Below are 15,440 nucleotides of genomic sequence, written 5' to 3' on the forward strand. Positions count from 1 at the left end.
CTTTTTCACTGCAACAAAATGATCCCCGGGACCTTCTAAAATTCTCATCAGGAACCACACACTGGACGTTTGAAAAAAGCTCCCTCTTGTACTACTGGAAACAAAATAATAAACTTACGTATAAATCTATGTTTTGAGTAGACGCCTAGCCCCGCCCACTTTACACAAGCCCATCCAATTAGCTCATCCCCTCCTCAGAGGAGTGATCTGTATTTCCGAAACTCCGGGCTGCTTGTTCATTGTACTGAGTCAGCGGCCATACGCAAATGGATCCAGAGGAGGGCTGTGCTGTGTAGGCTGCACTCTACATAAGCTCTCAACCTGCGGGACTGCGCGCACATACTGCCGACTGGAGATCGCAGGTAGCATCTGGGGGTTTGACTTACACATCAGAGGCTCTGATTTGTGCTTATTTTCACAAGGACAAGCTTAAATCCAGGATTGTCTGACGAGACCTTTCATACATCCTCCGTTCCTGATCTGCCCATCGGGTGCATAGAGCAGTACAATGCGGCGGCTGTGCTGTTGACTAATTGGACACCCCCTCCACCTTTTTTTCTTCTTTTATTTTGCTTTTTTTTGCCGGTTCTTACTCAAGGAGGCACATTTCCAAATCAATGATGAAGCTCAAACCAAACCAGACCAGGACATACGATGGCGACGGTTTCAAGAAGAGAGCGGCATGTCTGTGTTTCAAGAATGAACGTGAAGAAGAGGTAAGAGAGGTTATCCCAGTGTGACGCTGTGTTTTCCTGCATCTTATCAACAATATGCAGCGTTTGTGTGCTGTGACTTTGTGGCCTAATCAATCTGCATCTAGCAGCCATTCAAAGTGCACAGGGATGCTCGTTTTCAAAACGCACAACGATCCGTAATAAGACACACGGACTTTGATTTATGGTGTTGCCTACTAGGTGTAGTTACGTGTTTGCTGGCAAAGCCGCTGTCTTTTTGGTTTGTGTTTGCGTGCGGCTGATGTGCCTTGGGCCATCCAGTTTAGGCTAGTTTGAGGAGCACGTAGAGAAAAGGGGGGAAAAAGCGGTGCTGTCGAGCAACCTTCACCTAGCATCATACGACTAATAGTATGTTTGTTTCAAAATAAAACACACGGGCAGCAGCGCAATGTGAAACTGCCCTCTCAAGTAAGGCGAAGCTCTTATTTTGAAAGTAACTTCCGGTTAGCTTTTCGCTAGCTTGAAGCAACGAGCAGAAGGGGGGCGAGGCGCTCACTTGTACGTTTCCTTTAGTAGAGGTTTAACAGTGGCGTGGGCTGAGCGGGGGGTGACAATATAGGCCACAGGTCTACTGTCAAATATATCCATCAAATGTAGGGTCATTTTACTCATTTTAATATGACAATAATGTAAGCGTCCATGACCGAGCAGCTTCATTCACGGTTATGCTGCATCCCGCCGGCCTTGGGCGGGCTGCTGCGTAGCAATACTCTTGATTAGGATTTAAAGGGACCATCACATGTAAATAATGAATGGATGTGACAGGCTCTGATGGGCAGTGCTTTAGACCCACCTCAAAGGAGATTTAAGGTAACCTAAAGCGGGGCTTTAGTGAGACGTCCGTCAGATTTTTAAACTACCATAGCTTTCCTTTTTATTTTATTTTTTATTTTGTGGGGTGACTGTTTCCTCCCCCGTTTTTGCAATATTTTTTTGTAACTACAACCCCCCCCCCCCCCAATAAATATCAAAAGCTGTAAAAATTGACCTTATATAATGTCTCTGTCTGCTAACTGGTCTGGTTAACTGGTTTATGTGCATGAATGCTTCACCAGTAAGTGACAAAAGTCACGGCTGTCCCCTGCATATTCTGGCTTGACTATATTTAGCCCTTTTTTGGCCTGGCATAAACAAAGTGTTACACAATGTGCAGTAAAGACATCACTGTCTGCTGTCACTAGACAGGCACTAAGAGCTCTGCCTAGGCTCTCCAGTGTTTGGTTGTTAAACACACCATATCAGGAATTTTACAATCATGCAAACAGTATATCTGCTTGTTTGCACATGTGGACATGGTATGCTGTTGTTATGTAAGATTTCTTTAACTGCGTAGCCATAAAAGAAATAGAGATGCAGTTTTGCTTTCTTTAGAATTTATTTGAGTTGGTTTGGCCATTTTTACTTGCACTAGTGTACTGTAATATTGTGACAACAGAAGGATGTAGGTGACTACTACCCTCAGGACTTTAACAAGTATGTCTGGGCTCGCAACCACAAACATGACTCAGCTTTAAGTAAGAGAACTGATGTGATGCTCTTACTGTAACTGGGTTGGCACTAATGGTGATTTTTGAAGACGATTCACATGTAGTGTAGGCTTTGTAGTAACACACATATACACTACATGTAGACATTGGATACCTAACTTTGGTGGAACAGGAGCTCTAGATCTGCTCAGCTGTTTTTGTTTTGGAAGGGAAAGGAGAAAGCAGGGCCCTTAAGGCCAGATACTCTGTGATAGCAATAGTTTAACTTCGAACAGTGGAAAATGGGAAGCTGACAATTTAAAGAGACAGACAAGTTGGTTAAGCTGGTGGAATTACATTTCATCACCACAGTGCTAAGTTGTCAAAACGAATAATTAAGCAAGAAGAGCCAGTGTTTTTATGTGTGTCTACTTTAAGTCTAAACATGTCAGTAATATGAAAGCCACAATGTTAGTGTGCTAACATATGTGGTTAATGTGATGCATCATAGTAAAAGGATTTCAGCACTGTTTTCCCCAGTGGTCGTCGCTTGGTATAATTCAATCAAATTGTGTGCTCACTGAATTATGTAATGTCTGTGCTGCCTCAAAGCTGCAATATGGCTATTTTACAGTCACCTTCAGTCCATTTTGGCTTTCCCGCCTGAAATTTTCATTGTTTTACTTTGCTTTGGTCCTCCCTCTTTCTTCAGCCTTTTGTCTGCCGCTGTTGGTCTAACAGAAAGGCCTGTACAATACTTTCTAGCTGGGCCATAAAATCTTCAACTACTAGAGCTACAGTTGCTCAGATTTGCTAATTTAGTTGTCTACCTTCTTAATGTGCTTCCAGTGGTTTAGTGTTTAACACATTCACTCGGCGAGTGAAGGGTCACTTATTCGTTTCCAGACGCAGACAAAAATCTCTTCAGGGGTTGTGTCGGGAAGTAAAACTGGTGGCAAATCAAACAAGGGGAGCTACCTGCTCTGTCGACCCTTTTGTCTAAGCCAGAATTCAGTTCTTGGGTTCCAGTGACCTACCATTATCTCATGGTTGGCACCAGGGTCTCTTCGGTCAGTTTTGGGGGTTTTCCGTGACCGCGCTGACTTGTTCGCAGAGAATTTACATTACAGTGCGCCCCAGGTGGTGAAGTTTAAGCTAACATCTCAGAAATATAACAGGAATAATTACTTGGCTGTTTGGCCCTGAGCTACAGCTACTCAAAGGTGTGCGCAATGGAGTATAATCGACGCTTTAGAGTGAAGAATAGATTCTTGCATTCACCTGAGTGTCACAAACTATGACTCCATAGAAATGCAAAGCAGTTTTATAAGGTGACGATGTCACATGGTATTCTTGCTTGTAAGCCACCACCCCCGTGTCAAATCTAGCAGTTGCCGTCAGAGGCTTTTAACACAGTGAATTTTAATGCCATAAGTGTTATCAGGATAACAGTTTTAGCAGTAACCTCTGTGTTTCTCAGATTGTACCCCATGGTTTGATATTGAAAGTATCCCAGCAAGTAACAAACAGTGTCATCATGGAAATGGTGGTGGCCGGTTATCAGTTTGAGAAGACGCTACGTCTTAACATCAAGAATGAAGTCGCGTGTTTTCTCTGCATTCGCATTTTGTGCTGTTTTCCTCTGAAGTTGCTTGTTTATGACTCTTATTAGTTGTCGTGTAATGCAGCCACTATATTAATGTCTCAGCACCATCAATCATGTCTCCTGCGCTCCTCTTCTTTGGTGTCTGTGACTTTACATCATTCTGTCCTCCGGCTGCCTGCCTGGCATGTGGAGCCTTCTTTATTTGACAGCTACAGGCGGTCCCCCATGGGGAGGAGGTGTTTATCTCCAGAATATTCCTCCCCGCTGTCCCCGTTTTGAGGCCATGCCAGAAGACCGACTCTGTTTTTAACTAACAGTGGTTCTGAAAATCTTTTGCCTATTCATGAAGTTAACTAGTGTTCAGAGAGGTTGTGTAATCAGTGACTTCTGGGCTTTACAGCGTACACGTCCTTACATTGAAGTCTTTAAAGATGACTCGTGTATTTCATTGTGTATTTCACTATCCAGAGGAGACTTATAGACGCACACCCTGTTTCCTTTTTCACACTGGTGGAACACTAAGTGGTATGCCACTGGTAAACATGCAGTGTTATATGTACATGGTAAAAACCCTGAGCAAGTTGCTGCTAAATTTGCATCCACCATGCAAAAAGTTACAAAGTGCCCAAACAGTTCATGTCTTATGGCTGATTTGGATTTCTGTGGTGAATCTTTGTAGGGGTTATGTCGTAAGCTATATAACCATTCATGCTTCTGCATGGTGTTAATTACCTTGTGGTGATGTCCCACTGTTTTATGTGATGCCAGCCACGATAGAAACAAATAAAATCCTAGGACTTTTTCCCCCCCTCCTGGATTCTGTTTCTTTGTCTTTTTTTTCCCCCCTTCCCAAACGTATTTGTCCTTCATGCTTTGTAAATTCTCTCACATCCATTTCAGTAGTTTTGGTTTGGCGATGTCCCTCATATGTGACTCACATATGACATATGTGAGGCCTTATATCGAAGCTTGATTATTATTCCTCATGCTAGGGCGGAAAATCTTATCTCATTGATCAAAGACTGTGGCGAAAAAGCAAATGGAAATGTATAGGCTCGAACAGGCCAGTCACAATAGTTCCATTTGTTCCATTTTCATTTATTTACATTTCCAGGTAGATGCACGCCAGATTACACTGTAGGGTTTCACAAGGGTTTTGTAGTTGTAGTTTGTAGTGTCACCATTGGCATATATTTACCAAACAATACTTTCTTTTTGATACTAACATGCATGTGCTACATCGATTATCAATAATGTTGCCCTGCCACCTTTAAGGAGGTTTGTCAATCTTCCTTCTCCTATAAAAGAATTAAAACTTGGAATATGCTTTTTATGATGTCTTACGTTGTCAAAGGAGAGGAAAAAGCAGTTAACAGTCCCTCCCCCAAGGCAATTTTTCTTTTTTATGGATAGAGAGTAAACATAGATGTAAACCAAATAATGTAAACAATGTAAGGAAAGTCAAAGGAGTTAGCAAAGAAAAGCGTCTGGACTTCTTAAGGTTGCTTGAAGATGTTTCACCTCTCATCCGAGAAGCTTCTTCAGTTCTTCTCGGATGAGAGGTGTAACGTCTTCAAGCAACCTTAAGAAGTCCAGACGCTTTTCTTTGCTAACTCCTTTGACTACGATGACCTGGATGACTGAGAACCTTCACAGACAATGTAAGGAAAGGTTAGTAAAAATACGTATTGGTGGAAAAAACTATAATAAAATACAAACATGAAGGAAATGTTTTCAGTCTTAGTCTTCCAGTTTTTTATATTATGCAAAATAACAGCTTCTGTTAACTAAGGTAAGAAAGACTCCCTGCTTGAACTGTATGTTGACCAATCTTGGTTACATGCTTATTCCGCCCCTAAAGACCCATTTTAAATAAGTAAGTAAAGTTTATTTATATAGTCATTTGATGGCTTAAAATACCCTGCCTGTTTTTGACTTCTTACCCCTGGAAAAATCGGTCTAGTTTTGCTTGTTATTTTTTATAATTACAAAAAAATCAAATTGGAGGAACTGTAATAACACTGCCCAGAGGCCTCTCCCCTAGCCCGACCTCCTTTCTAAACATAAGTGGGTTTTCAGTGCTCAGAGTTCACCATCAGCTGACTGTTGACCTGCCATCCTGGTGTGAGTTATTTTGTTTTTGAGTTTTTTGGCCTCTTTAAATTGTAGCTTGTGTGCTGTTTTTGTACTAACTGGTCTTTTTGTTCGGTGGGTTGGTATACAGCTCAGAAGGCGGAGCTTAGTTAATCTATACTATAATTATTATTTTTTTAGTTGATAATGGGAATACCAGTTCACGTGACTGTTCAAGTTACTGAAAATAAATGAACAAACAGTTCAAATAAAAGTGTAATAATGATAATTATATAAAGGAAATGGACATATTTTGCCAGTTCTTTTACAACATGTAACATGGTTTCTTTTTATTGTGATCAAAAGGACTTGTGTTTGGGAAATTCTCTAAATTCTTGAATGTAGGTGAATGGCCTAAAGAGGTTGCAGGTCCATATTTGGCCTTGAACAGGTGAAATTGTGCCCTACTGCTGCACTTCTGTATGAAATATGGAGCAGTGTGAGGAAGCAAACCTCTTTAATTAAAGATGGTTTGTAATATGTAGATTCCAGTCTCTACATTCCAAAATTGACCCAACCCCTCTTTTCTTAGGGTGGATGAATAATATTTCCTCTTCAGCAACAACTAAACGCTAAAATCAGCTTTGTTGTTGCTGCCCCGGAAACACAGTGTTTTGTATACATCGCGCACTCACTGCTTAGCGATCTCCCCTTAATCCTCGCCGGCTGCAGTTCAGCACACACGCACTGTTAAGACGTGAGGACCTTTTGGCACACCCGTGAAGTCGGTGAGCCTGCGTGGAACCTCTTGGCAGAGTAATGACTTCTGGCAGGTGACATTCACATTTATAAAGGAGGACAAATAAAATCACTGCTGCACACTGACAAACACAATAAAAGATCTCACTGGCAAAAGCCCTCCTGTTGTTGAGGGAGCTTACCGAAGCAGGTTACCGGGTTCAGCTTTGCACATTTCTCCTGAGAGAACGGCATGCCCTGCACCAGCGCTGCTTGTACTATTTGTGTAAATGCCTCTTCTTTTAACGCGTCATTTACCGTACATTATGTAAGCCGTACACCTGTCACATAAGATAAACATCTGTTGTGTGATGTTTCTTCTTTAACCTTTTCATCACTAAGGAAATCTTTGCACACATGCACTTAACATCGGTTCCCCCTCACCCCCACCCTAACCTGCAATCCGGGAATAAGCAGGTGGTTGAGTCGGGCATGTGAGCAAGACACCAGCCGGCAACTGACAGATAGGGCTCCAGTCATGCGCCGTATCAGTCAGTCTGTTTGGTCTTCAGCCCAGGCAATTTAGGATAGCCTCGTGTAGCTGCGGCCACAATCCCATTAGAGAACGTAAGGGAAGCCATACGAAAGCTGAGGTGGGATTAAGCGACAGGCTGACTTCTCTCACAGATTACTGCATATGAAGTCAGTTAGGTTGCGTTTTTCACCATCTGTTGCACATGCTGCTTCACAGATTTCTTCCACTAATTCATGGACGTTCACCGTTTGGCCCCTTTGCCCTGACCGGCTCCCCTGCTTGTTTGTCGATGTTGGATTATGACAGAAAAAGGAAAAATGCTAAAATGTGCTCGAATCACGCTTAAATGAAGCATCAGAGACTGTGACAGAATCCTGCTTTGTTTATTTTTTTTAAACACACGTGTTGGCTGTATGTGTTAATGATGATGACACAGCTTCATGCTAAATGCGATAATGTTCATAGCAGCTGTTTTCGTGTCTCTTTCGATTGCTATGTGGATACTGCCGCAAACCGCACACACAGGCACATCTGATCTGTGCGTATCAGTGGACACTGCAACTGTCGTGTAATTCAAACCCCAGCGACCAGCTCGGGGGAGCACTGACAGAATTTTAGGGGCCCCCAGCTGAGTTTACAAGCATTGTCCGCTGAGTTCATGTTGTGTCGGGACCACATGGACACTAGTATTAATTAGGGTTGAGTATTTTCAAGAATGGGCATCCACATGAAGTGGTGGGGGAAAAAAAGAGTAAATAAAGGAGTAAAAACTATGGATTATTTGCTCAAAGGAATATATATTTATCTAAATGTATGTAGCATCTTTATGCAACTCAATTTGTCTGCGTGATGTAAATTCCATCATTAGATGGTACTTGCTTGCTTGTGTGTGGATGTCTGCGTGCCATCCTTATTGTCAACATGTCTTCACCCACTGGTTTACTGTTTTGGTGTTTTAACTGGCACCGTCTTGATCTCTTGAAATGAGAAAGTGGAGCTGACAAGCTAATAGTAGTATTAAGTTGTTGCGGTGGTAACCGAGATGCCTCCAGTAGACTGTATTTTGCTAGTTTTTTGCAGTTCTTTACTTTCTTTATTCCAAATTGTGATTTTTAGCTTCAAAGTGAACATCATTTTGCCATAAATAGGACCTGAGGACAAGTTTATAATGGCCCCCTGGTGACTGTTCGAGAGACTGCAGATTGACAGACACAAATAAAAAAAATACAAATAAAAAAAGTACATATAGCCTGTATGTACTTTAAAAAAAACTTTTTGTATAAAGTCAAGGGATATGGACTACACTGAAAGTACTTTCGCCTGGTCCCTTATTTAAATGGTCGCCACAATGGATCAATCCACACTGGATTGATTAATTTGGTACAAAGCAATCATCCCATCTATGAACTAGCTTGTGGCTCCTGAGCCTTGGTTTGTGTTGTCTCGTGGTCTTGAATCAGGTATTTCTCATGCGTGAGAAAAAAAGCGTTAATCAATGCACCATGGAGACACTCCACCATGGAGCATGGAGTCACTCCACTAAGAGCATTAAATGTGCATGGATCCTCTTAAAGAGATCAGAAAGTAGTGAAATAAGACCACCTGTGTCTCCCTACAGTCCACAGCTGTCTGCGTTCAGTTCTGCGAGTGAGTGTAATCCTGTCTTTGGTATCTTGTGAGCGACGCTAAGGCAACTCCAACCATCAGTCATTTTTTTATGATGTTTTGAGTTCCAAGGGTCATGGTTCATGTCCTCAAGTTGCAATATAGGCCACTGAAACTCTGTATGCTCCTGTGTGCTTTAACTCCTTTGGTTTATTGGGGTTTAAGGTAAAAATAATAACTCAGTCTGCATTTCCTTAAGTTTTTCTTTTTCTTTGACAGGTTCTGCTGGTCAGCAGCAGTCGGCATCCAGACCAGTGGATCGTCCCCGGAGGAGGGATGGAGCCAGAGGAGGAACCATGTGGTGCAGCAGTGCGAGAAGTGTTTGAGGAGGTAAATAAATCTGTTCCCTGACTTTGTTTTAATGTTATACAAGTCAAGTCTGAAGTCTATAAAGTGAAACCAGTTCGTGCATTCGTGCAAAGAGACACAGTTGGCACCTAATACTGCTATCATTTGTATTACATCTGTAGTGTTTTAAAAAATAATCAGTAAAAATCCAGAAAAAAAAAGAATTGGACTTGCATGGTTAGAAACTGTAAGTAAGCTAAGGGTGAGAGGTTTTTGAAGGGCAGCTGGGTGAGTGAGGAGCCTGATGGTATTTCAGAGTTCCCCCTGGTTGAGAACCTTGTGTTCTCAGCAACGTCAGTGGTCTAAACTTGGCTCTTCACTGGATTCCTGTGCATTCACAAACCCTGTAGCCTTTCCTTCTGGACACATCAGTGGGGCAGACTGACACTTGAGCAGATGTCATATGTCTTAACAGTAATTTGAGGCCTGTGAACAGAACTGAGTACATCTGAATTAATAAAATGACTGTTATGAAAGGGGCTCTCTCATATTACTGTAATAACAATCTGCAGAATTCAAGCAAGTTTCTTTTTATTATTATTATTGTATTCTTACCCAGGTGATGACCCAGTACAGTATAAATGACAGTGAAATCTTTTATATTGATGTCATATGTCGACCTTTGACTCTGTGTAGCTCGTAGCTTTGCTACTAGTTTCTGCAAAAACTGTCATAGGGGTTTAATTTGTTCAGTCCTGATATATGTATTCTTTATTTGTGGGCAGTTATCTGTTGGACTGTCCTGAATGTTGAAACGCGACACACAGTTCCCACTGTGTTGATGCAGAACACTGCTTTTCTGTTGTTTTCACTTTCTATTCATCTCTGTGACTGACTTTCTACAGAGGCCATAGCTACTTGAGCCTTCCAACAAAGAAGTATACTCTGTGCTTCCCAAACACTACAGCCAGTAGAAATGAATGATTTTTTTTCTCCTTTATCTTTTCTTCAGGCCGGTGTGAAGGGCAAACTAGGACGCTTGCTTGGTGTATTTGAGGTAAGCTTTTCACAGGACAGGACAAAATGTGCAAATTGTATAAAATCTGCAATTTTTTACTTTAAAATTGGCAAATAAATGTAGGTGTGAATTGCATGATTTATTCTCCAAAAGTTGATTCTGTTCATCTGGACGTAGCGTTTTGTGGGAGAAACGTTACGAAACGTTACGTCCAGATGAACAGAATCAACTTTTGGAGATTTACTTTCCTGGATGATTGAGAATGCATCAATATGCATGATTTATTGCATCGCTGCATTGTAATTAAATATACATCTGTCTCTGATCCTTAAAGCAAAACCAAGATCGTAAGCACCGAACGTACGTGTACGTGTTGACTGTGACGGAAACCCTAGAGGACTGGGAAGACTCTGTCAACATAGGTAAAGTTTTGCTTCATGTCCTCCCCTTAAACATCAATACTTGCTGTTCTGAGTGCTGCTGCTTACACCATACTCTGTATTTTTTATTTATGTGAAGACTAGAGTACTGCACAGAAACCACACAGGCACTGGCAGTTACAACAGGTGCCTATAAATCTAGGCCACTGATCATTACTGCAGTGGTACTTAGCTGCAGTATATTACAGCTGTCAGTGCGGCGGACGTCAGTATCCAGTCTGTGTAATCCAAAGCCTAATGTATCCCCTCTGTTCATGCTTTGAACTCTGAAAACCTTTATAGCATATGTCAGTTTGGTCTCTACATGGATATTTGAAGGTTTTCAGGTATATATTTGAGTTTCAAGATACAGTATCCATCTATATCTATAGTATCTTCACCCTACTTTACTGCATCTTATTAAGCATGCAGGTTGTTTGCCTCATTGTGACTGTTTCAGTCCAGCGTCACCTTGTTTTTTTTATTTTTTTTCTTCTAACAAGTAAAGATGGGGTAACCTGCAGAAGCTATTAAAGCTCACAGTCCATTTTGTCTTTTGATATGAAGTCAAATCAGCTTGTGGAAAAGAGAAAGAAGGAGTTACGTGGCTTGTTCTGCACAAAAGTTACAGTTTGTGTGACAGTGCACTTTGCTGGTGATTAAGAAAACCTGATCTTCAGTTCTCTGTCTCCCTCTGCAGGTCGTAAGCGGGAGTGGTTCACCGTGGAAGAGGCCATCAAAGTGCTGCAGAGCCACAAACCCGTTCACGCCGAGTACCTGCGGAGGCTCCAGCTCAGCTGCTCTCCCACCAATGGAAACTCCATCCTCCCGAGCCCCTCATCAAACGACAACTACCCCCATTACAGTGCTACACCCACTACACCCTCGACAGGCAGCGTGCTGGGCTCCTCCTGCAGATAGGACTGCAACTCAACCTCCTGTGCTGTCTAGCTGGGACAGTTCACCTAAAGTCTGTACAGTCTCATGCATGAATCTAAAGACTTTTTCAGAGTTGTGGCTCTTCTTGTATGTATAGTTTCTAATCTTAGCTGCAGGACAGACCAAAGCCATTGCCAGAGCCGTGTTAAAGACCGAGCAGGAGAAGCTGGGAACACTCTGGCAGAGAAACTGTGATTGTGGCTAAATCGAACACTTTTCTTTTGCTGGAAAACGTCAGAATGAGGAGCTGAAGTTTGGGACGAAGAAGCTGCAGACTCTGCTGGTACGAGTGACCTCGTGAAGGAATGCCTTACAGAAACTTTGAATGTGGTATTGGGGTTGTTTTGTTTCACTGATGGTCCTTTTTATGTCATTTTATTTGAACGAATATGCTGCGTGAACTCTAATAAAGGGTAGTCGACAGTGTTAATTGGTAAGAGACTGACACGTTGTATTTTAATGTAAAAGCGTGATTTCCTTTCCACCATGTTAACCATTAACTAATGACAAAATACAGTTAACTGATCTAAATTAGTATTTTCACTTAAACTTGGATGTTGGCGTTAAAAAATGCAGCTGGAGTGAAGGTACTGGAGTATTTCAGTTAACCATTAACCTGTAAAAAAAAAAAAAAAAAAAAAAGTTTCTACCTCAGTGAGCCTAAACTGGATATGATGATCGCCATGGTCATGTCACAGAATGATAGCACTGCTGTGTTTATAGTTAAACTTGAGCCAGTGTCTGCGAAGTTGAGTGTCAGCCAACCTTGACTGATCAAACACACTGCTCTGATGTCAGTTTATGACCACATACCTTTTTATCAGTGCTCGGTGTTTCCCCACTGAAAAGTATTCAGAAGTGCAAATTACGACCTTGCTGGGGTCGTGTGGCCGGGCTCAACTTGAGATGTTTGGAGGGAGGGAAGTACATTGCTGTGATTTATGCTGAATGAAAACAATTGAATGATTGTCTGCTTTTCCTTTAACCAGCAGCAGTTTTCTCTCTCTCTTGTCTCGTGGTGCTGTTTGAAGAAACTGTCCAATAATTACATTTCCACATAAACTATGATTGCTTTGTCCTGTGTTTGCATAGGGCTGCAATTAATGCATCAAATGACTTGACAATGACATTTTTTATTTTTTATTTTTTTTCCTGTTGATCTGTTAATGTCTTGGTCTATTCAATGCTGCCGGGGGAGGGGGGAAATATCTACTGGATCAGTGAGTTAACTGATGCAAAGCAAAGGTAAAATGATCTAGTGACATAGTTTGATTCAAAGAAAGAAACAGTGCATTTTTAATCTGCGATAATTCTTACCATTTCCAACACAGCCTTTGCCCAAATACCCATATATATATATATATATTTTTTTTTTTTTTTTTTAAAAAGAAAGCCAAAGAAAAGTGGCTCACCCCAGCTTTTAAATGTCACGTTTCCTCCCTGAAAACAGACTCCCACTCTCTCCTGCTTTGACGGCTGAATGACGACTAGTTACCACACACCAATTTGTAAATAGCTTTGAGGAGAACCGCTGACAATGTGTTTTTAACCTAAATGAAGCTGTAATTTCTCTCTTTAATGTTTTATATATATTTTTTTTTTTAACAATGTACAAATGGCAGAAAAAGAAGACCTGTAGGAACTCTCCCTGACCCCTCCACTGAGTATGCACACTACAGGGTATTTGTATCACAACATAGTGACGTGCCACAGGTTTAGGATGTGAAGGTCGGCTGGTGTTTGTGTTGAGGTGATGGAGGGGGGTACATCATGTAATAGTTGTATTAAAATGACTGACAGCAAAGAATGAGATTATATGGGTGATAATCTGAAACTTTAAGCTGAAAACATTTTTAAGAGACACAGACATCACACAAGTATTGACCCAGAGTAAACAAGGATTTATTTTTATTATTATTATTATTATTTTTTAATGCAGATGTATGAGACATGCAGAGGGCTGGTGCGAACATCAAAGATCAGATGAATGCATTTGGAAATGAAAACGGTGGTACAATCCAGGCATTTCTCATTCTTGGCTTTTGTTCAGTCATATCTTCAGATTTCATGCCACGTCTCACTTTATCTTCCCAGTAGATGCTGCTCTTTCACAAAACCTTATCTGCAGTATCGTAAAATAATACTGCGGTTCAGCTCGCGTAAAGTCTCAGCCTGTTTCTATGTGTGTCCGGACAAAAATATGATGTGCCAAATTAAAGGAAAACAGTTTTTATCCATATGGGAGGTAAAAGAACTTGATGTTAGTGTTTTAATCGTCTATATCGTAGAGCGAGAGGGTGGAAAAAAACATCTCAAACACTGTTTGATAAAATCTTTGTGTTATTTCAGAATATGATTGTTTTATAATGTGAAAAATATCTTTCTAAATCCGAACTGCACCCTACATTGTTCAGATTCTCATGAGGCGGTGATTCTTTACTTCGCACCGTTTTGAAGTTGAACACATGCGACTGAGTCAGACCACAATCTGAACGTGAGCCCAACTTGAATCCATTAATCCTGATGTTCTACAGCTCCCGGTCACATCTCCTCCCTCCACTTGTTGAGATGCTGTTGGATGCTCGGGTCTTTGTTGATCTGTGATTGGTCTTACTGTAAACAAGGCAAACTAAAGATTTGTTATTGTTTATCTTAATATGCACAGCAATGTTTCATGTGAAAGTGGTTTAAAGAATTGGAGAGGAAAGACCTTTGGAGAAGAGTGCATTAAAGAGGAAAAATCTTATTTCAACAGTTGTTGAGGATTTATTTAACTGATTGCAGCATATACTGTTTTTAAATGTTTTTATATGCAAGAATTATTTATCAAATTAATCCATAGTCTGTGTGTGTGTACGTGTGACAATGTGGATGAGCAGTTGTAATGCTCTCCACTTGTCCCAGATGTGCTGACTTCTTTTGCACATTATGCACATATGCGTGTTTATAGCTGATATACTACAGTAGGACAGTTTTCATAGTGACAGGAGCTGAAAAATTACCTTTAGTACTAATTTCACGACGGAGTGACGATTACAGAGCACCTCAATCTGGAGGGTACAGCAAATCCACATTTCATCAAAGTACCTGAGCCTTGAGTGCAGCTTTACCATAAGGTTTAACACAGCTGAATACAGGCTAATGTCTCTGAGAATCGAGTCAGCCTCACACAGAATTAAATCTCAGGCTTCTTATGATTGTGAGGGAGCTCTCGCTGATCAAAGTCAAGGCTGTAAAAGATTTTTTGGAAGCCGTAATTTACAACTTGTGAAAGTCAAACACCGGCTCCTTTGTCTGGAAGGGCATACGTGCTGGACCCAGTTCCAAGTGTTCAACGGCAGTTTTCTTTGAACACAACAGCGCAGTGCAGATCAAAGAAACCTACTGCTGACAAAGTCCCCACCGTACCAACAGGTAGGTCCATAATTTGTTGGACCAAGACGCAATTTTTGTTGTTTTTTGACTCTCTACACTATCACAGAGGAGTAAAAAAATATGTGATTGAAATGTAGAATTTCAAAATTAATTCAAGAGTTTTAACAAAATTACAAAAGTGTTGAATTTGTGTTCTATAGCGTTTTAAATTAGTCACCCAAAGAGATGTCTGTGCGTGAGAAGGTGGCCCAAATTAGGTTTATTTTGCGTTTTCAGCTTATAAAAGTGGATGGTGACAGGATTTTTTCCATGTTTAAGAAAAAAACATCTAACCAAGTAAACAATAATCTTGAGGTCTACCATTGCCAAGGTGTACAATAAAGAGACATCTTCACGAGTGGAAATATAGGTTTACAGCAAGCTGCAAAACACTGGTTAAGCTCAAGAAGGAAGGATTAGACAGAGTAGACCAGAAAACATCTGAAAGAGCCGGCAAAGTTCTGGAGGGGAAAAAAAGGACAGTGTGAGGGCACTGACATGGCTGCCAGTAGAAGTGGGCCACTAGTGTTTGCTGATGATGGAAG

General features: G+C 41.1%; 1 protein-coding gene across 1 annotated transcript; it reads left to right on the forward strand.

The window, feature by feature from the left end:
- Positions 1 to 257: 257 nt before the first annotated feature.
- On the forward strand, positions 258 to 14,227 carry nudt4b (nudix (nucleoside diphosphate linked moiety X)-type motif 4b). Its single transcript, XM_063460266.1, has 5 exons — positions 258 to 716; positions 9,037 to 9,147; positions 10,118 to 10,162; positions 10,458 to 10,545; positions 11,243 to 14,227. Exons 1-5 carry the CDS (start codon positions 618 to 620, stop codon positions 11,461 to 11,463), a joined length of 564 nt encoding a protein of 187 aa, XP_063316336.1. The 5' UTR covers positions 258 to 617; the 3' UTR covers positions 11,464 to 14,227.
- The last annotated feature ends 1,213 nt before the right edge of the window (positions 14,228 to 15,440 follow it).

The sequence above is a fragment of the Pelmatolapia mariae genome, linkage group LG17 (genome assembly GCF_036321145.2).
Source record: "Pelmatolapia mariae isolate MD_Pm_ZW linkage group LG17, Pm_UMD_F_2, whole genome shotgun sequence".
Classification (NCBI taxonomy): domain Eukaryota; kingdom Metazoa; phylum Chordata; class Actinopteri; order Cichliformes; family Cichlidae; genus Pelmatolapia; species Pelmatolapia mariae.

Bases quoted from the DNA above. Each gene is read 5' to 3' on its own strand.
- nudt4b (XM_063460266.1), top strand. From the start codon at position 618: ATGATGAAGCTCAAACCAAACCAGACCAGGACATACGATGGCGACGGT. The intron at 717-9,036 runs GTAAGAGAGGTT...TTTCTTTGACAG, and splicing joins AGAATGAACGTGAAGAAGAG to GTTCTGCTGGTCAGCAGCAG. The intron at 10,546-11,242 runs GTAAAGTTTTGC...CTCCCTCTGCAG, and splicing joins GGAAGACTCTGTCAACATAG to GTCGTAAGCGGGAGTGGTTC.